Genomic DNA, 24,865 nt, shown 5'->3' with positions numbered 1-24,865 from the left:
ATACATACTAGGCTTTCAAGAAATATTATTGCTGTTATCATTATTTCCTTCTACCTAGACTACTGTGGTATTCGCCCAGCTAATTCTCTGTCTCCTCTGCCATTCTTCTGTACACTGGGAGGGGAAGAGATATGAAATATCCATTAAGTACTAGCACTTCATCCTCACAGCAACCTTATATAGTAACATCAGCATCATTTTATACAAATGGAACAGAGCCAAGATTTGAACATAAGTTTGACTCGAAAGCCTACTCCCTTTCCACACCACCAAATTACCAGGTAAACCAGTAAACACCATTTCCCAAACACCAACCTGCCTAAAAACAAACGAATCTTCAATCACTGCCACAACTTCCATTTCCCTTCAGAATATAGCCAAAGGCATTATCCTAAGATTTTTGATCTTGTAGTATGTCCCTCACTTCTCAGTGTTTCTCTGTAGAAACCCTGTGCTCCATAGAAACTGATCTACTCCCCAGCCACATCTTGTACAACCTCGACTTCCCACCTGACACACCTTCTCCATTCCTTTACCCTTGTTTAAATCCAGTCTTTCCTGCAAGGACTAGGTAGGGTCCCCCCACCCCCAACACCTTTCCTGACTTCCCCAGTCCCCCACCAAGTCTCCCCTAACCCCTGGAGCACCTGCCTGTATCCTTTTGACACTTGGTGTTTCTTTGTGCTTATTTTTCTCACTAAGCTGTAAACCTCTACACTTCAGGAATCAGCCTCTTTTTTTTTTTTTTTCAATCCTACGTAGCCCAGCACTCCCTCTATATATATATATAGAAAACGTGCTTAATAAATATGGGTTGTTTTGGATGAAAGATGATCGTCCCGTCCGGATGACCTCTCCCCCTCCGGGGATGTGTGTGCATGAACTTCACCTTTAACAGCAACTAACGTCTCCCAGGGCTCCTCTGACCTTTCAACACTCCTTGGGTCTCTTTTCGAGTTTCTCAGCCTCCCTGCCCAGGGCCACCCCCGCAGACCCTCTCCTCCAGGGAGCCTGTCTTTAGTTCATTCCCCTCCGCTCCTGCCATCATCCAGTCCCCTCCCCCAGGGCTGACTCTCAGACGCCCCCTCTTCCCGAGCCACCCCCTCAGACCCTCTCCCCCAGGGCTAGATCTTCGGCCTTGGAACCCCGAACATCCTCCCCCAGAGCCACCCAGCGGCTCTGCCTCCAGGACCATTTGTTCAGCTTCTTCCTCCACCCTCAGGCATCCCCGAGCCCCCTCCCGCGGTCCCACCCCTTCAGACCCTGCCCCCAGGGGTGTCCTCTGGCTCCTCCGACCCCTCCCCAGCTCCGGCCCTCGGCCGCCGCCCTGGGTCCCGCCTGGAGCCGCCGCCCTCGCGGGTCCGACCCGAGCGCTGCCCCCGCGCCCCCGGCCGCCCCCGCCGGGGCGGGGCGCGCGGAGGCGGGGGCGCGCCGGCGGCCGAGGCGGCGGCGGGGAAGACGGGCGGGCCGGGCGCGCGTCCGCGGCGCGGTGACTCGGCGGCTCCGCAGCGGCTGCAGCGGGAGGACCCGGCCGGAGCCGCCGCCGCCATCGCAGCCGGGCGGCCGGGCTCCGCCGCGGGGATGCCGAGGAGCCGGGGCCGCCGCGCCGCGCCGGGGCCGCCGGGGCCGCCGCCCGGCCGGGCCCCGCGCTGGAGCCGCCGGCGGGCCCCGGGGCGGCTGCTGCTCCTGCTGCCCGTGCTCTGCTGCCTGGCGGGCGCCGGGCGGGCGGCGGCGGCGGCGGGGGCCGAGGACCGGGCGGCGGCGGCGGCGCGGGCCGCCGAGACGGGAGCGCCCTTCGCCGGGCAGGTGGGGCTGGGCGCCGGGCCGGGCCGGGGCGCGGGCGCGGGGCCGCGGGGCAGGGCAGGGGGCGGCGCCGGGGCCGGGCCTGCCGCTGTGGCTGGGGGCGCGGAGGGGGCCCGCGGGGTCGGAGCCCGAGGCCCGGGCGGGGCGGGGGCGCGCGGCGCGCGGGGACCGCGGCCCGGACCCGCTTCAGCACCGCGGACAGGGGCGCGGGCGGGGACCGGCGGAGGCCGGGAGGTGGCGGAGAGCGGCGGGGCGCGTGGCCTGCAGGACTGTGCATGAGGGAGAACGTACAACGCCTCGGAGTAAATAGTAAACGCAGCCAGTCTGTTGTGGGCTGGGAGAAGAACCCCGGGATGCTCAAGCTGGAGGCGAGGAGACGGAGTGGGGGGCGGGGGTACGGAGACGGACTCGACCACAGTCTTGGAATCTAAAGGGCTGTCACGTGGAGGAAGGACAGACCTGCTCTGAGTGGCCTCGCAGGGCAGAACCAGGACCAACACGGGTGGGGGGTGGGGGTTGCAAGAAGACAAGAAGTTTGTAACAATCGGAGCTGCTCACCCAGCTTAGGAAGCAGTGAGCTGCTCACCCCCGGCGTGTGCAAGCAAAAACTCGCGGGATGGGGGGCGGGGGGGGGGCGGATAGGGGGTTAGATGGATACACAGATAATGCCTGCATGGAAACATGCTTAATAATAACAATAATACCAGCTAGCACTTACTGAGCACTTACTATGTGCCAGGCCTGGTGTTATGTTTTATATGAATTATCTTATTTGAGTCTCATAACTACTCTAGGACACAGTTGTCATTACTATCCCTGTTTTACAGACTCAGAGAGCTTAAGTAACTTGTCCAAGGTCACACAGTGGTGGAGTTGGAATTCAATCCCGGGCAGGCTGACTCTAGTCGCCACGTATTTAACCATGACATTATTCTACATCACACAAGTGTTGGGGGGAGGAGGTTGCGAAAGGCAGTTGGACTGGGTAACTTCTCTCATTTTTCAGAGGCCTGCAGTTCTAACAGTGCTGTTGGCTCAGTAGTTTTTTGGTTGAGAAAAATCAGTGATTTTGCTTCAGTTATCCTAAGAGCCAGAGTGTGTTTGTTGAAGCAGGCAATCTGTTTGTTCAGAAAAATCTGCCAGAAAAGGGCATCAGATTCAGGGGGTCATAAATTCTCTGAGATTTTGTGCAAGTTTGTGTTTTTATGTGCAAATATGTGTTTTTATAGGAAAGAATCCTTAGATTTCTTCAGACTCTCAAAGGGGTAGATGATCCAAAAAATTAGGGTGTTTAGAAAATATGTTAGCCCTAGTTGGTAGCTATCTTCCAAAGATCTTTTAACTGCTGGCTGACTTTTAGTGGAAACTTCCGCAGTCTGTTTGTATTTTCAGCTTTACTTCATCTCAAATAATGTGCTTTGTGAGTTTCTACCCTATACAAAATAGGACCTCTTTAGTCTTCACGAGTGCATAGGGTGAGATTGAAAGCCCCTGGCCTGGTGGTTGGGGGGGTTGGGTTCGAACCTGATCTTGGCCCCTTACAGCATCTTGACCTTGGGCCATTTTCTTGCCTTCTCTAGATGAAGCTAGGGCTAGATGATCTCAACTCTGAATCCCTTTAATTTCTATATTTCAAGCATTAAGAGGAAATTTATTTGCCTGGCTGTGTCAGGATTTGAAAGAAGGTAGTGTGTACCCACTTCTTATCCTTACCAGCTATCCTTGTCAGTTCTATAGGCTTTGATCACACTACTTCACTTAGCGTTTATCTTTTCGTACTTAAGTGTCCCCCCTTATGACAGGCCACCCCTAGAACAGCCACATTCATCATCTGGATTATTTTTAGTTGTTCTTTTCCAGATATCCTTGGGCCCTAATTTTCTTTTTTTTTTTTTTAAAGAGTTATTTATTTATTTGTTTGTTTATTTGTTTATTTATACAAGCACTGGGTACAGTCAGAAGCGCGGGAGGGTGAGAGAATTCACCAGAGCCAGAGCGGAGAGCAGAGCAGGCAGAAGGACCGAAGTACACTGCTGAGGGGAGCAGCGGGCGCTGCAAGAGAGGTCTGCGCGCCATGCGGGACCCTCCTCCGGTGGCCGGGGAGCAGCCGGGGATCGAACCGGCGCCGCAGAGGCTGCGGGCAGCTTTGCAACCCAGCGCTCAACCGCTGCGCCACAGGGGAGGCCCGGCCCTAATTTTCAATAGATATAAAGCTGACCATTATCCTCAGGTGTGGGACCCTGTCGTCTTGCACAAAATGATTATTTCTTCTTTGAATTTTAAGTGTCTTCCTGCTTCTCTCTTTCCTTTTGTCAGCCTTTCACCCCAACACATTAGGCCACTGCCTTTAGGAAATAATCTCCAGTAACTCCCTGATCCTTTTCCTGGGACAAAATTGATAGCTTGGAACACAACAACCTATATGTGGATTATTTTTATCAGAGTGCATTACCTTACATTTCCCCACATTGACATTCATCTGCCATTTTGCATCCCACTCAGTACCTTCCTTTAGCTTGCTCTCTCTCTCCCTTTTGGCAGAGCATTTCCCTACCTGAAAGGACATAATATGATCCACCGTCCTGAAATTTTCACTTTGCTCTACTTCTTCTGGATCACTTATAAAAAATTTAAATCAGACAAGTAACAGCATGGTCTCTTGGGGCCCCCTGAACTCTTAATTTCTTTTCATTCAAAGAAATGACAGATTATTTCCCTCTATCATTTCTCATCTCTAAGTAAATTCTCAGGCCATGATAAAAAAAAACACTGCCCTTAATTCCACAATGACTCCACATTCAAAGTCTAACATACTGTGGGCCTCCCCGGTGGCGCAGCGGTTGAGTGCTGGGTTGCAAAGCTGCCCGCAGCCTCTGCAGCACCGGTTTGATCCCCAGCCGCCCAGTGAGGGTCCCACATGGCGCGCAGACCTCTCCTGCCGCCCGCTGCTCCCCTCAGCAGTGTATTTCATCAGTCTGCCTGTTCTGTTCCCCGCTCTGGCTCTGGTGAATTCTCTCACCCTCCCGCGCTTCTGACTGTACCCAGTGCGTGTATAAATAAATAAATAAATCTTTAAAAAAAAAAAAACATACAAAAAAGTCTAACATACCGTCCAAAACTTTCTGAAAGATACAGAAATTATATTCACTGCTTCTCTTAATAATTTTCTCCTAATTATCCCTTCATTGAACATTAGTGGATAACATGATTGAAACCTTACAGAAAATACTGTTACTTTTCAGAAAGCAGATAATATTGTTTATTCCACTTTCTGTCCTTTAAGGCCTCTAGAGTCTAATACCCCCTCCCACATCTTCACTAGAAAGCTGCCAGTCCCAGTGTTCACTGATCAACATTCTTTTCCAGACAAGCTTGTCTCTCCCTTATTCTAAGACAAACTACCCATGTTTCCTTGGATGTCTACATATGCAGCTTACATCTGCACCTCCACCCACCATCTGCAACCTTTCTTTAAAGTTTCAGCCCAAACCCTGTTTCTCTAGGAAACTTTCCCTGACTTCCCTTCTTCTCAAGGGATAACTTTAAGGCAGCTTCATCCAGTTTGCCAATGTCTTTAAATGGTTATACATTATTTGAGAAAGAAAAAAAATGTGATTCTTAGACAGCTAAATCAACCAAAATGTCTTTAGACCCAACAATTCCCAACTTTCAATACTCATCATTAAGAACTCAATAAGTGTTCAATGATTCTGCTCTTTATGCCAAAAAGTACATGGATCTGAAATAGGTGTTCAGGGCGCTGTAGTTCTTAAGGTCCCTTCTAAAACTATTTGTAGGGGTGGGACCGGTCCTTCCTTCCATGGAAACAGAGGTTATTCCTTTGAACAATGAGCCTACAATTTTAGCCTTGAGTTCTAAGAATTCTAAACCTGATAGTAGATGATTCAGAACTAGAACTTTTCCCTGATCTCCACAGTTCTTTGTTGAAAGCACATTTTCACTATAGTTGGCTTGTAATTTCATATCTCTGATCTTTCATTACCAAAAGACAAAGCCAGAAATATTCATTCAGTCTGTTTTCTCCTTTGCTTTCTTGCATCTTTCCTTTGTATTTTGCACATCGGGGGTCCAACTGATCCTCTTACTTGGCTTCCCATGTTTGGTTTATTTAAGGCACTTCTTTCTCTTATTAGCTGAGTAGAATGCCCCACAAATAGTTTTTTAGCCCTCCTGGTTTTCAGTTGATTCTGAGGATGGTCAGTACAGGTAGAAAGACACAAGCCAATCAGCACAGGCCACCCAAGTGGTCAAGTGCCACTCCTAGGCCCCAGCAGTATGGATTCCTGCCTTATACACCAGTTCTGAGGGACCTGCTATGAGCAAATAGTGTTGTGCAGTTTGCCTCTGTGTCAGGGAAAGTCAGAGCTCTGGGTGAGTCTAGGGATGGGATAAGCCTACTAAGAAACACTAACAGATTTCCTGCCAAAAATTTCTTTCAATGTGATTATGGCCTCAAGTATATGTTCATTCTTATCTGGAAAAAAAAATGCTCACTGTTACAAAATTTTTCTTCTTACCTAAATGAAATCTAGTCTGGTGTATTTTTCACTCATTTTCTCTTATTAATACTGTGGTTTTTCTTGCTACTTTAGTGCCCTCTTTTATTGGTAAGGTGCTCTGCACTTTTCTGATGCTTTCATGTATGTGGCCCCACTTGATCCTGGCAATAACACCATAAGGTAGATAGGGGAGATAATGTTCTCATTCTACACATAATCAGATGGAGAGACAGAGAGATTATGTGACGTGTCTACAGTCCACATCTTGTACAGAGAACCACATGTAGTTAATAAACAGTAAAGCCAGGATCAGAAGCTGGATCTTCTGTCCTTGGTCTCACAACTCTGTACTAAACTTTCCTATTCTGTATTTTTTTTTTAAAGATTTATTTGTTTATTTATTTATTTATGCAAGCACTGGGTACAGTCAGAAGCGCAGGAGGGTGAGAGAATTCACCAGAGCCAGAGCAGGGAGCAGAGCAGGCAGAAGGACCGAAGTACACTGCTGAGGGGAGCAGCGGGCGGCAGGAGAGGTCTGCGCGCCATGTGGGACCCTCCTCTGGTGGCCGGGGAGCAGCCGGGGATCGAACCGGCACCGCAGAGGCCGCGGGCAGCTTCGCAACCCAGCGCTCAACCGCTGCGCCACCGGGGAGGCCCTTCTGTATTATTTTAATAAGCCTTTAGCCAATCTTTTCCACTTTCTCGTATGTCTCACTCCAGTCCTTGAAAGAGATAGCTTTGGAGCAAATAAAATTAAATTATAATTGTACCAAAGAGCTTAATCTTAGGAAATGCCTATCTGATAATTATAACATGGTATCGTTTGGGGGTGGGTGGGGAGGGGTAGGGAGCACAAAATAATCATAATAATATGGTATAGTTTGAACTCAAAGGAGAGTCAATTCTTAATAGTCTGCAGCCAAGATTTCCTCAGTTCTAAGTACATTCTAGACACTTGACAAACATTTTAAAATTAATTTTGTCTGTGACCCCCACCAACTTTGTTCAATAGTGCTTAACACACAGAAGTCAGTACTTTTTTGAAGAATAATGAATGCGTGCTAGAGGTATAAACAAGGTCTGGGGCAATAGCAAAGTGGGGAGGAGATGAGGTTCCCAGCTGAGACCTGGGAAGTCAGAGAATGTTTTAGGAAGAATGTTGGTATTGAAGAAATGAACCTTTGAGGGAGGAGAGGAAAGGAGAATGGGGAGCAGAGCAGTCCAAACAAGGAAAACCATGAACCAAGGTGCCACAAATACGTGGCATATTTAGGGAACAGTAGACAATTGGATGAGCCTGGAGCATCGAGTTACTTGCTATTTCCAGTAATGTGTATGAGAAGAGGCTGCAAAGAGAGGCTGAGAGCAGATTGTGAAATTGGCTTTTGTCCAAAGGCTGAGGGGAGCCATTAAAGGTTTCTGAACAGAGACGTGACCTGCTCAGAGCTGTGCTGAAAGGTGGGATTGGGGCCTGTTGTGAGTTGTTCTGGGTGCTGACTTCTGCCCTGGATGTTTTTAGTGTTCTTAGCACACTTACGTCTGCGTGCCTGTTTTAGGGACTAGTATGTGGATAAGAGTGGTAAACTCAAGCTCTGGCCCTCCCCAACCAAAAGGTTTTAGAAAAAATCATTTGGTTTCTCTGGATCTCGGGATTGATTCTGTTGAAGTCCTTCAGTGGCTTTGCTTCATCATTACTCCATGCATTCATCTTTAAAAACAACTTTGAACCAGGCTTCAATGATATATAGGTTAACAGCAAATCCATATATATATAAAAGAACATTTTTTCAATGATGAGACATGATATGACAAAACAGGTAGAGAAAAGCAAGTCATGGTTATTAACAAATTTTGCTAGCAGTAATAATTTAAAACTCAATTCTATACCACAAACACTCATGGGAACACTCTGTGCCCCACAAATGCTGGTCCAGAAAGACAGGAGTTGTCCTTCACCCTTGCTCTCCTCTCCTGCCTCACAGATCGACGGGCAAGTCCCAGCAACTCCACCTCTTGCACAGAACTTCCCTGGGTTGACTTCTCTCTACCTCTCCTGCCTCTATCTCAGTCTAAACTTCTGTCATGTCTCATCTGGAGTTCAGAAACTTCCCACCTGATCAGCCTCTCTTGTCTGCCTCTGATCCTTCTTCAAACGGCAGTCTGACTGACCTTTTAAAAAATAAATCTACACAGGGGTCAGTTACATCTGAAGCAAACATGGCAAAAGCTAAGATTTGACAAAGCTGGTTGGTGATTATCCAAGGTTTGTTCTGTTATTTTGGTGCCTTTCTGAATGCTCAAAACATTTAACCAAAAAAAAAAAATTTGAAGCACAAACCAAACACTTGATCATGTTACTTCCACCCTCACCTTGTTTAAAATGGCTTTCAGGATACAGGCAAAACTACTATTATTGTGCTATGATGACCTCTTCCTCTCAACCCTCATGGAAAAAATTTCAAACACACATGAAAGTCAAAACAGTATGATGAACTCTTGTACCCAGCACCCACCAGGCTGCTTAACATGGCTTTTGAGACCCTGCATGACTGAGTCTTTCCCATCCCTCTGGCTTCCTTTTTATAACACCCTCTCACTCAAATCCAGCCACCCTAGCCTTCTCTTCTTTTTCTAATATGCAGGGTCCCTCCTATCTTGGGAAGTCAACAAGGCATTGTTCTTTTTCCCTGAGATGCTCATTCTTCGACTTTCTCCTAGCCCTCTTGTGCTCATACACAGGTCTCAACTGAGAAGTCACATCCCAGAAGGACCATCTTCTCCATACACCTTCACAGCACCTTCTCTCTCTCGTGTCTCTCTCTCAGATCACAAGTCTAATGAAGCATTTTACCTTTCCATGTCTATCTTCCCCACCATGCAGGCTGTAAGCTGCACGTGCAAGAGTTCAGCAGGGGTGACAGGCATGTAAACCATGGTTTATAATGTAACATGCAAGGAACTGTCAGTGAGGGGTGCATATTATGCCATGGGGTACCTAGAGGAAGTCCGTTCAACCTGCTTAGCAGCCCCCACTGAAGTGGCATTCAAGTTGCATTCTGAAGGGTAGCTAATGGTTCATCAGGGAGAGGCCAAGAAGAATACATTCAGGAAATGCATTCTAGAGAAAGGGAGTGAAAAGAGCACAGAGGGATGCACTTCAGGCACTGTTTAAGCAACACAAGGAGGTCAGTCACTAGAGTGGGTGGATGTGGGGTGGGCAATGAAAGGTTAGGACAGAAGGTAAGTCTAAAAAGGTGCACTGGATCAGGTAGTGTGCCATGCTGGAGCTTGGCCTTTAAGACTGACAGATCAACTCCACATTCAACCCAATTAAGCTAAAATAATAGACCTTATATAATTACTTGTGGGTTATCCAGTTCCGCCATCTGCCTATTACATTTGAGAAACTGAGGTCTGACCACAGTCTTTGTCTTCCCTCTTTCCTTTTCTTTATTCATCAATAAGTCAAGCGCCAGGGGTCAGACAACTAGCAGTTTGCAGGAAGGTACTAGAAAGACCCCACTGTTCTCAGAGAGTGAATGAGAGCATGGCCACACTCCGGGCCTCGGGAGAAGGCCTCCCCAGAATTGGAAAACTTGGACATCCCAGTGCTGACCCAAAACCCCAAATGTGCCATCTCTCTGGGTATGGTGATTGCCGAGCTTGTGGTGGCCTCCTGGGAGTGGGCCAAGGACACTGTGCAGAGCGCCAGGGAATTCCCGTTAGTGCACTTACCACCCACTCAAGAGCTGGTGGCAGCCAAGAGGCAATGCAGCACCATTAAGGTGTTTGTCAAGAAGCTAAGCTGGGCCTGTGGGCGATCGTGAGGGCCCTTTTTAGATTGGCTGTAAGTGAGGGGGGAAGGGCAGGGAAGACAGCATTGGAGGCAAACCAGAGCTAGTGTGGAGGGTGCAGCATGGCAAAGAGAAGCCTCCCAAGGAGTTAGGGACGCTAGACTCCATTTCCAGCTCCTCTACCAGCTTGCTCTGATTTTGAATGTCATTTCTCCTCTCTGAGTTTTATTTTTCTCTTCTGTAAAAACAAGCATGTTACATTAGATGGTCTCTAAGTATTGTTGAACAGTGCCTCTTCTAGATAACTGAATGGTTAAGCTGTCAAGTTTGAATTTTAAAAAATTAGTTATGATTCAGGTGAGCTCAGCAGCAACGCTTGGAGCTCAGCTGCATGGGTAGAGGAGGAAGCAGGGTTTTGGTGGGACAGGAGTAGGAGGGAACTGACACAGTGATGGGCTCTGAGGAGTCACCAAAGAAGACACCACCAAAGGTGGTGTTCAATCTATTGCCGGAGAATGTGGGGACAAGAAAACATTGTGAGAATTCTTACTCTGCTAAATGCTTTACATGCATCTACTAGCTTCCTAGTGCTACTGAAACAAATGACAATAAACTTAGTGGCTTACAATACCACCAATGTATCTCACAGTGCTGGAGGTCAGAAGTCTAAAATGGGACTTATGGGACTAAAATCAAGGTGTATTTGATACTGTTGCAGGGTTATATTTCTTTTGGAGGCCCTAGGGAGAATCCGTACCTTTCCTTTTAGCCAGCTTCTAGAGGTCTCCCACATCCCTTGGCTTGTGGCCCCCTTCCAGCAAAGGCATCACTTTGTGACATCATGGCTGCTGCCATCTTCTCAAAGTCCAACCCTCCTGCCTCCCTCTTAAAGGACTTGATTGCATTGAGTCCACCTGGATAATCTCCCCACTTGAAGATCCTTAACTTAATCACATCTGTAAGTCTCTTTTGCCATGTAAGGTAACATAGTCACAGGTTTCAGGGAGTAGAGTGCAGATATTATTTTACCTTCCACAGTGCATCACTGCACTGAATCCTGCTTACAACCCTTCTTACATTATCTTCTGTTTAACAGATGAAGGAAAAGATGCTTAAAGAAATTAGGTCACTTGGCCAAGGACATTCAGCTGCAAAGAAAAAGCCAGGTAATAGTTGGCATAGTGTGGCATCTTGGTCCCAAGTGACCTATCTTTTTAGATAGGATCCCACTCAGTTTCCAGGTGTACAGGGACTAGAGTCTTACTCTCTGGAGCAGACTGAGAACCAGGCAGGGAATCCAAGACCCTGAGAAAGAGATTAGGGTCACAACCACCTCAGTTGAGAATCTAAGTGCCAGACAGGGAAACTGCAGCAAAATCCATTTGGAAGGACTGAGTTAACAGCACTGGATGGGGAAGGATGATCTTAGGCCACTATTAATATCAATATGCAATGACACAATGGAATCTCAATGTTGGGGTGCTGATGGACTAGAGATAAGAGCAGAGGCACAGAGGGCAAGGTCTGGTTATTGAGGGAATTTTCATAGAAGGCTTCTCTACATGTGTGACATACTTTTTGCCTTGGTAAATTAGAAGTGATATTGAGTGTCTCATGCCCTTTTTTTTCACAGAACAGGGTCTTCATTCCCTGCGGTCTGTACTGTAGCTGTATTCAAGCTTTAGTTTGGCAACAAATCACCACATGTGCTCATCTTTGTGTGTTTGTTTTAATTCAGCTTCCCAGTTCCCAACCTCAGAAAAATCTGATTTAGTAGGTATAGGTTCAGGTTTGGTAATATGCTTTATTATTTTTATTACTTTTAACAAACTCCCCAGATGATGCCAAGGACCTCTGAGAAACACAGAGGTCACAGAAACACAAGGCCACTGAGAAACACAGCCCTAGTCTGGGGCTATAATACAGGGGTGTTAGAGTTACTTGCCACTCATCAGGAAAGTAATGGTCATTATTACTGCCATTTTTTACTGTGTGCTGAATCCCACAAGTTATGTACTTTAATTTTCACAACCACTGCATGAGGCACATGCTAATGACATGATGCAGATGAAGGAGAAATAGAGAGGTGGCATAAGTTGCCTCAGGTCAGATAACAATTGGAAGGATTAAGATTTTAACTCAGCAGAGGTTTTGTCTCCAGGGCATATACTCTAACCATCCTTTCCTCACCACTCACCACACCCTACATCAAGCCCACTCATGTCTACCTGCCCAGAGAAGGAAACCAGCTCAGTCTCATGCTTGGAGGCTACTGACTGAACCCTAAGATAGAATTCAAGGTTCAAAGGGCCCTTAGGAGATAATCCAGGCAGCCCTATATGGGAATTCTTTTGTAGTTGTGGTTCTCGATGGGGGCAGTTTTACTCATTCTCAGAGGGACTTGCAGCAACATCTCGAGACATTTTGTCACCACTTAGGGGGTGGTGCTACTGGCACTAGTTGAAGAAGCCAGGGATGCTGCTAAATATCCCACAATGTACAGGACAGCTCCCTTATAACAAAGAATTATTTGGTCCCAAATATCAACAAAAACAAGGTTGAGAAATCCTGTTCTATAGCAAGTCCTGACCAAGCCAGTGGTCACGCACTCTCCTCTGAACACTTCAACTCATTTTCATTCAACAGACATGTGTCTATGACAAGCACTATGCTAGTGGTGAAGAAGACAGACCAAGGGCCCTGCCCTCTAGTACACGTAGCCAAGAGGAGGAGACCATTCAACATGTGAATACAACACAGTGTGGTAAGAAGTGTGATTGGGGGCCTCCCTGGCCGTGTATGGGTTAAGTGTCTACTCTATCACCACCATGGCCTGAGTTCAATCCGTGGCCAGGGAGCTAATATGCTTGGCACAGCAGACCTCTTCTGTCTCACCTGCTGCTCCCCTCAGCAGTGTATTTCAGTAGATCTGCCTGTTCTGCTCCCCACTCTGTCTCTGATGAATCCTCCCACACACACCCCGGACCTCTGGCCTTTTACACCCAGCTCTTCTACAGGAAAAAAAAAAAAATGTGTGATTAGGACAGGTGCTGACGAGGGAAATGGGATGAACTCCTGTGTTAAGGATGCAAGGAAGGCTTCCCCAGAGAAAGAGGAACATGATGTAGCTAGAAGGGACAACGTTCATCAGGCTCTGGAAGTACTAGAACACACTGGACCACAGAGCACTTGGTGGGGAATGGTAAAAGAAGCTGCAGACGTAACCAGAAGCTATATCATGAAGGTTAGATATATTTCTTAAACCACTTTAAGAAGTATAATTGAAGGCTGTCCATGTTTACTATTACAACTTAATGAATTTGGAGATAAGTATACACACTTGAAACCATCACTGCACTCTATGCCATAAACACATCCATTCCCCCCTGCCTTGTTATTATTATTGTTGTTGTTGTTTTTATTCTGTGCTAAGATCTGCCCTCTTAGCAAATTTTTAAGTATATAATATAGTATTGTTAACTTCAGGAACTAGGTTATACAGTAGATCTCTAGGACTTATTACTAATAATAATGTGTAACTGAATAATATTAGTTATTAATAATGTGTAACTGAAACTTTGTACCCTTTGACTGATACCTCCTATTTCCCTCTCCTTCAAAAGCTCTTGAAGTCACCTCTGGGTATTTGCACTTTCTCATCCCTCTTCCTGGGACTTCCTCATACTCTTGAGCAAATGTCACCTCCACAGAGACCTTCCCTAACCATCCTCTATAAAAGTTGTGCCATCTCTATCTCCTTAGCCTGCTTTACATTTCATAGCACTTATCACCACATGGTTTCTTCCACTAAACAGAAAATAATGAGAATGACTTTGTTTGCTATTACATCCCAGAGTCTAATACCCAGTGCCTGGTACGTAGTAGGTTCTCAATACATACTTCTAAATGAGTGAATAAACAGAAGGAAACAGATCTTTTGTTTCAGAGGCAGAACCAGCAGTTCTTTAGTAGAAGACCAAATGTGGGCTGTTCAGGAGGGGGAGACATGGTAGATCATGTGTGGTTCTGGCTGGGTAACTTGGTAGGTTGTGGTGGCAGACTCTGGCATAGGAGTCACAGAAGAAGGATACTGAGCACACTATGATCTAGGACTCTGCCCTAGGACACCCAGGCACAGGAGGTCCTGGGAGGGTAAAGGGAAGCCTGTCCAGTAGCCTGACAATAGAGAATACCTGGTTTCAGAGTTAGCTGGGTTTGGATCACTTACTAGCTTTGTAGCTCTGAGTGATTGCTTAACCTCTCTGAACCTCAGTTTCCTCATTTGCAAATTGAGAATGGCAATTCCTACCATGTGGGGTGGATAAATGCTAAATCACAATTTAGCACAATTCCAGGTATATAGCAGATGTACTGATAACAGCAGCTATTGTCACTGTTATAACTAGAATATGTGAGTTTTAAAAAAAAACTGTTTCTTAATAAGTTGCGTTCTCTGTCCTGTAATCTGTACTAGTCTTAGTTTTGCCCTCTGTGCCAACCAGAATATAAATCTAGTTCATCCATAGCCATTTGGCTTTTTCATGACTGTCATGTCTCCTCAACCCTCCCTTCTCCAGCCTAAACATCACCCATCTTTCCTCATGGGACAGGGTTCCTGGTGCCCTCACTCTCCTTTAGTCATGCTCCAGTTTGTCACTGTCCCTCTGTAAATATTACCTCTACAGTTGGACTTGGAGCTCCCGGGTGTGCCGGTGCCAATGCTTTGCTCCCATTACTCACATCATCACCCAAGACCTCAGCTGCCCAAACTCTCTGATCAAGGTCTTTCATTCTTTCTTATTCTAACCCATGCTTCCAAATTTGACACCCTCCTGCCTGGTCCTTCTTTGTAGAGTTCACCTGTGGCCTTTCTGCTGGTACCTTCTGCCCCCTGCCTTCCTGGCCAGATATTTGCTTCTGATCATTCCCCTACTCCCTCTCCAGCCTGTAGAGTCTGGTTTGCTGACCCCCAGCCAGGCTCCCTAGTGAGCCCAGGAGACCACACAGTTCTAACAGATCCATCTCTCTCTCCTCCCCCATGGCCATCTCTGTTTGCGAGAGCACTGCCAGTTGATCTGCTTCTTGCCGCCTCCATTCCACTTCTAATCTCACCACCGCCTCTGCTGTCTGCCGCTCTCTTCCCTCTTCAGGCCACATTTTTTCTCCTTGTTATTCTCTGCTCTCTCCTTTGCCTGCCACTACTCCTGAATGTCTCAGCTTTGGCTTCTCAGGAAGCAGAATCCCGCCCTCTGGCCAGCAAACCAATCACACTGTATAGTCTATGATCCCTACATCTTTGGCTCAGCCCAGCTATTTTGGTCCCTGCTCGCACTCTGAGATTTTTCTCACTTTCCTCTGGGTTTACACCTCTTTCAGCACTTAGAGGGTGACAGACATCTTAGAATTGGTTAACTGAGCTGTAAAGGTTAGACTTCTGATGTGGCTGGTGATTGATCAATGGATCCAGGTGTAAAAAGATGAAAGGTAGGTCGTTGATTCTAAATAGAACTTTTTCCTTTAGTGGGCTTTATTTTTTTTTTCAGATGGGACAATGAAGCATATTACCATAACAAAATAGTTAAACCCTAATAGACTGAATTTCAGCAAAATTTTTCAGTCTCTGATACAAGAAGTATGCTTGATGCTTGCTTTCATGTATATTACTAATTAAACCTCCCCAAGACAAATACCCTTCCTGGTACTCAGTTCTTCTTAGACCAACTGTTCATTCATTCATTCATCATCTATTTCCCAGGTTTTGTGCTAACTACTACAACAGACACAAAAATAACCGACACAGTCTCTGGTGCTCAGGAATTCTATCTAGTGGGGAAAACAGACTTATTAACCAACAGGTAGGATTCACTGTAGAGTAGTAAACACTGCAGGAATAAAGAAAGTACCTGCTAGCTCTGCAGGGAGAGTTAAAGAGGGCTCACCAGATGTGACATTTCAGCTAGACCCTGAAGAGTAAGTTTGCTAACATGCAGAAAGAGAATGGTTTTGCAGGCAGCAGGAACAGCCTGGAAGAATGAATGGGGAGGGAATGTTTTGGATTGGATTTGGGATAGCTGGAAAGAAGTCAGAAGATTACCTGGGTTATAAACAAGTGAGTGGCAGAGACAGAGTTAAGCAGTGAAAGTTGGAATTGTCTAAACCATAGTCCTTAGCTTCCTATCCTCTAACACACCCTAACACACATACACACATGCACACATGCACACCTGTCCAGTCTCAATGCCATTTCCTGGCTTAGAGCTGTCATTTGACCAGACCCCACCCCCAGATTCCCCTGATAGGGATCTGCCCCTAAGCTCAGAGAACTGTTTCCAGTGAAACCAGGAGGGGAAGCCTTGAGAAAGATGATCCATTCCATTGTTTGTTCTTGAGCCATACTTTTTTTTTTTTCTATTTATATTCTTTTTTTTTTAAGTCTTCAAAACAACTTTTTTTATTTTTTATATTCCCCATACAATTGCAACCCCCTGATTTTGACCCCAATCCCTCCTTTCCCTGCTCCTTTCCCCCCAAAGTGTGTCTCTGGTTCATAGTTGTTTACTGATTTTGATTTTTTTCTTTCTTATAGTTATTATTTTTCCTGGTCCCTTATTTAGGTTTTCTAGATTTCTGTTATGAGTGAGACCATCCGGTAGGACCCAGTGCTTAGATCCTAACTCCTAATGCTGACATAGACTCTGGGAACTTCCTAATGGATCTTGACTGGTTCTGAGACACTCCTTACTCGAGCATCCCAGAAAAGAAGCTAAAGTAAACCAGGCTGTCAGCCCTTAACTGAGGGGGAGCTACTTTCAATTCCCCAATGCTTATGAAGGGGTGGGTTAATGGCAAAAGTTCACTGTTGGCTCTCTTCTACCACATGCAGTAAAGAGGACAGGCAGAAAGAAGATTTTTAGATTCCATGCTAGCACAGAGGTACGTGCTCAAAGAGACTCAGCTGGATGAATGGTCTGTCAGCCCTGTCTGTCCAGAAACCCCCAGCCATCTCCCTAATGCCTAATTCATCCAAGTATTGTTCTTAGAGAACTTAGAGTTTACGCCTCTTTCTGGAACAGCTTGAGGCAGTTTATAGATTGGAATGATGTTTTTAAATAAAGATTTTTAAGGTTGAACGTGACTTGGTGGTTAGAAAGATAACAACAACTACAACAAAAATTAATAGTTACTTCCCAGCAACACAGTGTTCAACACCTAATACATGGGACTGAAAGATTCCTGGCAGAGAAGCCCAAAGGGAAAACCATCGGGTTATTCTATGCTCATTTTCTGATACCAGAAAGTATATGGAATCTCCTGTAGGGAAAACATTTTCCTCAAGCTAAAACTTAATAGGAAGTGATTGTGCTTGATTCTAAGAACACTGAGTGACAGGGTGAAAAGTATGCAATGCAAGTCAGCTAGTGTTTCTCTGCATGCAGTGCTTCTGGTTCTGTGTGTGAGATGGTCATGTCCATGGTCACCAAGCAGCAAGCAGACAGGACCACAGCAGAAGTACTACCCTCCATAGAACCCACAGGCCTGCCTCTTGGCCCAGGGAAAATGAGGGAGGACAAGATGACTAGATTCCCAAAGGCAGAGGAGGAGTCGAAGACCGTGTTTCCCACCCTGATTTTATGAAACAGAACAAACACCATCCAAAGGCATAAATAAGCACCTTGCGAGTAATTATGTGTCACAGCATTTGTTCATTTCATCTTAACAACAATCCTGTAGAGAAGGAATTCTTACTCACATTTTATAAAGAAAGGAAACTGCAGCTCCATTTACCCAACACAGAGGCCACACAGCCTGTAAGGGGTGATGTGGACCTTCAACCTCAGGACTGTGTGAGCACCTCTTTCCCACAAAAGCACCCTGGCCATTCAACTTGACAATTCTTCACTGAAATTTCCATTAGAAAAGAGAAGCTGACCTTCTGGCTGTGAGGGGATGAGAGAATGAGGTGCAGGGATTTCAGGCTTTAATGACAAAACTTAACCTGGGAAAAGAAGTATGAGCATGTAGATGAACCATGGGTAACTTGTCAGTTGCCCTGTCATTGCCTTGTCAGTTGCCTTGTCAGAAATGCCCTGCATTTCTGATGTTTTTCTTGAGATTTTTGGCTGATCATAGGCCACGGTCAAATCACAAGTGATTCTCTATAATTTCACCACTTGTGAACAGATCATGATATATAATCCTTACTTCTCTCCTTGTTAACCCTTCCCATTCATTGCCAACCCCTGAAAAGTTCCAGCCCTCTTAAATGCTGCTCAGAACATGCCATGCTCCCCCACACCTCACAGCCACTGGACATACTGTATCCTTTAAGACTTAGATCTCAGCTCCATCTGGAAACCTCCCCAGCTTCCTCACTCACCTCACCCCACACCATGTGGATGTCACCCCTCTTTGGTTCTCCCATAGGACTCTGTACATACCCGATTTCCAGTGCTATATAGTCACTGTGGCTTTACTCTGGTCTGTGTGCTCCTTATTTATCCTTGTACTCCTAGCATCTTACACAGTGCCTAGCATGTGGAAAAGTGTCCAATAATGTTTGCAGAACAGGGAATTCCTGGGCACTGAATATATAGGGATGAGTAAAACCTGGGCCTTTCCCTTGAGAAGTTAGAGCCTGAAGAAGTCTGAAAAGTAATGATTAGCACCCAATATGGTAAGATCTATAATATCTATGACAGGGGATTTGAGGAGACCAGGAGCAGGAGAAAATAACTTAGGCTAGGGAGTAAGGGAAATCTTCCAGAGGTAATAATATCAGCTGAACCTTAAAATAATGGAAGTTCTTGCCAAACATGCCAGGCAGAGGGGAAAATGTACAGAAGCATGAAAGAGAATCAATGTTTGGAGAATTACAAGAAGTATTGATATTCTGTGCTGTTCTTTTGGAATGAAGAGTGTGTTTTAGATCCCAAACATAAGAGCTAAGGTGGTTGCTCTGTTGTAGGTGGTTTAAGATTTTATTATTCTGATGATTTTGTTTTCAATCAGTCAGATGGATTTTATCACAAGGCAGTAAAGATGTTATAGTCACCTCTGGTTAAATAAAGAGTAAGTTATTTATAGTTTCTGATCCGCCTTCTTACAAAAGTGGTTTGATTTGATTTGTAGTAACAGACACACCCACAATAAGACTATTCATATAGAAAGCAGCAAAGGCTACTGATCGCTTTCTAAAGTCCTTTTCCATCTTTAGCTCATTTGGTGCTCAGGATAATCCTCGGAGGAGGGGCAGTGGGTTGATCTTGCTCAGAGAACAGCATGAAGGGGTGTTCTGGTCTGTTAAAAAAAAAAAAGCCAACAAGGATTTTCCCTCATTTTCCAATGATGCCACATATATTTCCCAGTGTTCTGGATTCTTCAGGTTTCTATTGCCTCCTGGATGTGAATCATCATCTTTACTTCGCTGTTCCTCAGATGCGTTGTTTGTTTGAGCTTCTTCACTCAGCTTTGTTCAGATTCTCTTGCCCTTTTAAACTACTTTTTTTTAATGTCTTCATGCATAAAATTTAGAAGACAGAAAACGAAACAAAAAAAGAAGTCCTTCATGATACTATAACAAAGGATATTCACAGCTAATTCTTTTTTCATTAAAAAAATTTTGGTATCACTCCAGACTTTTAGAAAAGTTTTCAACAATAGGACAAAGAATTCCTGAATCCTCTTCACTGGGCTTCTCAGCTGTTAACATTTTACATTTACTACATTTATTAACTTATTTTTGTTAACTGTTGTTAGCTACTGTTAACATCACATTTGTTTTCTTCCTTCTCTCTCTCCCTCTTTCTCTCTCCATATATGTGGGCATATATATATATATATATATATATATGTTATATACACATTCCACATTCATATATTATATATATTCAAATATATATACACATATTCATTTCCTGTAGCCTTTTAGGAAAAAAACTGCAGACATCATGAACCCTTCTGGAAACCTAAATACTTCAGTATGTATTTCCTAAAAAAGAGATTTCTCTTACATAATCATACTATTGTCTTTATATGTCCCCTTCTAGGCTTTTTTCTATGCATATGTTTGTGTCTAAATAATACATTGTTTTATTTTTCTTTCTTTTATTTATTTATAATGGCCTGCTTTTTCTGAGGGATTGACAATAGCATTGTATATAATATCATGCCAACAAATAGTCTACAACACGATTCTTCATCAGACTCTGACTTTAGACCCCCAGGCTTTCTGGGTGGCACAGCACTTTAATAGGTCACTGTAGTCCTGTGAAGACACTGTCCTTGTGCTCTTACATGTCTAGTCATACATATGTCAGAGGAAACCACTGAGTAGACAAGTAAAGAACAGGGTAGTGGGAAGCCTTGAATGCAAATTTAATCTTTATTCTGAAGACAGCAGAGATCCACTGAAAGGTTTATATGGGGGAGGAAGCCAACAAGAACTGTGTTTTCTGGAGATTAATTTGACAATGTCTGCAGGAGGGAGAGAAGGAGGAAAAAATAAGAGCAGAAGTTCATAAGTCCCCTGGGTAAAATAAACCCTAGTTTCAAGAGCAGATCTCTGCCCAGGTAGAACAGAGCATTCTCCAGCATAATGCATCCTTTTCTTTCACGTGTCTTTCAGAACTGGTTAAAGTCATATGGCTATCTGCTTCCCTATGATTCGCGGGCATCTGCGTTGCACTCAGGGAAGGCCTTACAGTCAGCAGTCTCCACTATGCAGCAGTTTTACGGGATCCCAGTCACCGGTGTGTTGGATCAGACAACGATCGAGTAAGATTTCATAGGACACTGTGCCTTTGACCTTTCCAGACTTACATTGGGGTTCACATTTGTCATATCCTCATGTATACACCATGTCCATCCTATCTTCTTATCTTTTACTCCTGCAGTGTCATCCTGGGAGGGAATACCCCAAGGTGCCCTTTCCTATGTGAGCTGGGGATGTGCTCTGCCATAAACTTGCTGTGTGACCATGGACAAGTCTCTTAACTCTTCTGGGCCTCAGTTTCCTTCTCAGCACAATGAGAGGTTTGGTTATAGACAGTCTTAAATCTCCTCTGACTCCAATAACTTGTGATTCTATGAGTTGCCCCTCTGTATTCTCTGTCCACTCTCACTTGATACAGATCACTCTTGAATGATAATGAGTTGGTCACTCTTATTCCACCTTTTCCATTTAGCAAACATTTGCTGAATGCCCACGTGTGCCAGGTGTGGTGCTTGACTCTATGATCCCTACCCTCCAGAGGCTCACCATTTAGTGAAAGACACAATCACCCGTCTACACCAGTATAGAATTCAGAAGGAAGCACTGAGTTTCAGAGAGATACTTATGAGGTAATAATAAAATGCCAAACCATGAGGATGGGCCGATCACTGAAAGAGAGCATAAAGAGGAGCAAGAGAAGCTGGGGCTAGAGTCCATCAAAGCAAGTTGAGAAAGAGCAGCCAGAGAGGTAAAGGAAGCATGGGGATGCCATGTCTTGGCGGGGATGGTTTTGGGGGAGTAAGGGTAGGTCAGCGGGGTCAGTTGCCACAGAACAGTCAAACAGGAGACTGAAAAACATTTGAGTTTAAGCACAAAGAGGCCATTGCAATCTCAGCGGAATGGTGGAGACAAAGTCAGATTGCAGTGGGGAGAAGGGGACGTGAGGACCAGAGATGACAAGTTTAGGGAAGACTTTCAAGAAGCTTGACAGTGAAGGGAAGGAGAAATAAATGGTAGTCAGAGGGATGAGCATGCTGAGAGCTGAGCATGTTTAAATTTAAGATATAGCCCTGAATATTACTAAAACTGTTAAGAACAGCCATTACTGCCAGGAAGGCATAGGAAGAAGCTGGAGTGACTTCCCTAAGGAGGGGTGGAATTCTGAACTCCAGTGGTAGAAGCAGCAGACCTGGGGAAGGATGGGCAGAAGTTGGTGGGTGGAGGGAAAGGAAATCTACCCCACTGTGGATCAAGGATCAATCTACCCCTTGGGTGAATCACTCCTTGAGACAATCATTTATCTGAACCTCAGCTTGTTCACTTGCCAAGTATTGGGTTACAGCTCTCAAATTTAAGATTCCATTATTCTAAGCTTTTAAAATTTGGTGACTTTAGGGCCTCCCTGGTGGTGCAAGGAGTTAAGATGCAACCTATGAAGCTGTCCGCAGCCACTACAGCACAAGTTTGAAACCCCGGCCAGCCAGGGAGCAACCCACATGGCGCAACAGACCTCTCCTTGCTCGCCCGCTGCTCTCCTCAGTGTACTTTGGTCAATCTGCCTGTTCTTCTCCCCACTCTCTGGTGAATCCTCTCACCCCCCACACTTCTGGCCTGTACCCCAGCTCTTGTATGCATAAATAAATAAATCTTTTAAAAAAAAAAAAAAAGCTGGTGTTTTAAAAAAAAAAAAAAATTTGGTGAGTTTGGGATTTTATGATCCTAACATTCTGCCCCAACAGTTCCTATTCTGGCTGTGGGTGGTGAAATTCTGAGATAATACATTTTACTGCTCTTTGTAAGGACAGTGGAGTCCCAGGCCCTGTGGCCTCACAAAAGAGCTGGCTACAGAGCGCCCAATGGCCTTGCAAATAGGAGGTTTTTTTGAGGGCTCTGAGCAGTCCTTGGGCGGCAGCTCTGGTGGCTCTGCTGAGGCACCACCTGGCCTTGGATTTTACTCCATTCCAGAAAGCCCCAGGGCTCTTGGACAGGGTTCAGAGAGTGGCAGGTGGATGGCAAGAGGAGGCAGAAGGAACGATCTGAGGGAGGAGGATGGCATTTCCCACTTGCAGTTCTGCCCCCATCTCTTAGTAGGAAGGTGGAGGAATGCTGTTTTGAAAGCAAAACAAAATTTCTGAGATAACACATTTGACTGCTCTAATGATGTGATGGAGGGGCTCATACAATACCAGACCTGAGTGGGGAGGTTGTTTGGGTAGAACTTAGAGACCTTTGTTTTGGCTCCAGTTCTATAACCTTGGCAGTTGCTGCCCTTCTCTGCCTAGACCTCCAGGACTAGGTCAGCCTTGCTGTAGCTTCTGGTTCTCTTTCCAGGGACTCGTAGTGATAGGAAGCTAGACTGGCAATTTAACATACTAGTTTTGAGTATCTACATTGGAAATTAGTTATTCATTCATTTATTCATTTGACAACCGTAGTTCCTCTAGTCCAACCTTGTGCTAAGCACATAAGGAAAAAATGAAAGTTCTATCCTTTGTTAAATTGCATCAGTTAATAGTCCCTTTAGGGCCTCCCTGGTGGGAGTTAACAGGGATTAAAGTCTCCCCCCTTTAACAGGGGTTAAAGTCTCAGCACTATCAAGCTATCACCAGCCACTGCAGCAGGAGGAGTACAATCCCCAGCCAGGGAGCTAACCCACATGGCACAGCAGACCTCTCCTGTCTCGCCCGCTGCTCCTCTCAGCAGTGTATTTCAATAGATCTGCCTGTTCTGCTCTCCACTCTGTCTCTGGTGAATCCTCTTACCCCCACACCTCTGGCCTACAACCCAGTTCTTGTATGCATAAATAAATTTTTAAAAAGTCTTTTTAAAAAAATAGTCCCTTTATTCACTCAACTAATTTCCAATCCTGCCTCACGGTTTGTAGTATTTTGCAAACTACTTGATTGACCTGTATATCTTTTCCTTCACCTGTAAAATGGGGATAAATAATGATAATTTCTAGTTATCTCACAGAGTTGTTTGGAAAATCAAAAATCTTGAAAAAAAGAAACTGAACACTGAAAATTCGCAATGTTGATATGAACAGCTGGTGGTGTTATTATTATGTCTTTTATTCTTGATTTCTAGTTTGAGACAGTCTAGGCAATGTGGAAAAAGATTAGTAAAACCTGGTGAAGTCCCTCAAGGAATTTTTAATATTTGGTTCAAATGGATCTGTTTTCTTTTCTCCCTACTGCCAATAGCAACTGCTTTCAACAGCTGCACGAGTCAGGAGGCTTTTCCGTCTAGCAACTCCAGCAATTGTTGATCTAGTTGGTCACAAGGCCAGCACAAGCACAGAAAATGCCAGCATGGCCTGGGCCTCAGTTGGCCATGCTCTTTAAATCTCTTACCCTAATACCTTCTTTAAAAATCATGGATGATATCCCATGCTTGTTGTTCCCTAAGGTAACTTCACTTGACAACAAAGAGCTATCCAGGTTTACTCAATTATAGCACTGGGATAGCTCCTGGAAACACAATGGTGAATATAACATAGTTCCTGTCCTCAGAGAATTTATCATCTGTTAGAGTTAACACACTAAAGAGATTTAAAATCACACTACAGTGTAATAAGTGTTGTGGAGAATTACGTTCCAAGTCCTACAGTTAGTCGTTTCACCTATAGTGAAAGGGGATTTGCTGCCTTCCAAGCTATGCCATTCTAGTATTGAATAGTCCTCATTCACTCATTCAACAAGTCATTATTGAGCACCTTCTGTGTCAACCATCGTGCCAGCACCGGAGATACAGGCAAAGTTCCTGTACTCAAGAAACTTAAAATCGGTGGAAGAGATAAAGAACAAGAGAGCTAATATGTAAATTCAGGGAAGGATAAATGCTATGCAGAAAAATTAATCAGGACAAACAGCAGTGGGATGAGGAAGGGGAGGCTTTAGATAGAGTAGGCAGGAAGTCCTCTTTGAAGGGGGGAAATTTGAGCAAAGATCTTAATAAAATAGGGAACAAGCCACGTGAGGTCTTCCTTGTAAGCAGAGTGCACAGTAATGCAAAAATCCCAAAGTAGAATAATTTTA

General features: G+C 45.1%; 2 protein-coding genes across 5 annotated transcripts in view; one reads left to right on the top strand and one right to left on the bottom strand.

Moving 5' to 3' along the window:
* The window catches only part of MMP24OS (MMP24 opposite strand), an 80,820-nt gene that overhangs the window by 34,825 nt on the left and 21,130 nt on the right, over nt 1-24,865 (bottom strand). For 2 of the 4 annotated variants that reach the window (XR_008552391.1, XR_005122459.2), the window contains one exon: nt 20,145-20,590. The exons of 1 other annotated variant lie outside the window; for it this stretch is intronic. The gene's annotated coding sequence lies outside the window, so the exon portion shown is untranslated. Of the gene's footprint in view, nt 1-18,924; nt 19,415-20,144; nt 20,591-24,865 lie in introns of those variants that run through there. One more of the 4 variants, XR_008552392.1, reaches the window with a different exon arrangement.
* MMP24 (matrix metallopeptidase 24) overlaps nt 1,579-24,865 on the top strand; it is a 42,366-nt gene continuing 19,079 nt past the window's right edge. Inside the window, exons 1-2 of the mRNA XM_037496325.1 lie at nt 1,579-1,806; nt 20,742-20,890. Coding sequence (XP_037352222.1) covers nt 1,582-1,806; nt 20,742-20,890 — 374 coding nt within the window. The 5' untranslated portion in view covers nt 1,579-1,581. The remainder of the gene's footprint in view (nt 1,807-20,741; nt 20,891-24,865) is intronic.

This window comes from Talpa occidentalis, unplaced genomic scaffold (genome assembly GCF_014898055.3).
Source record: "Talpa occidentalis isolate TD23 unplaced genomic scaffold, MPIMG_talOcc4v2.1 talOcc4.10, whole genome shotgun sequence".
Taxonomy (NCBI): Eukaryota; Metazoa; Chordata; class Mammalia; order Eulipotyphla; family Talpidae; genus Talpa; species Talpa occidentalis.
This window is presented reverse-complemented; position numbering and strand designations above follow the sequence as displayed.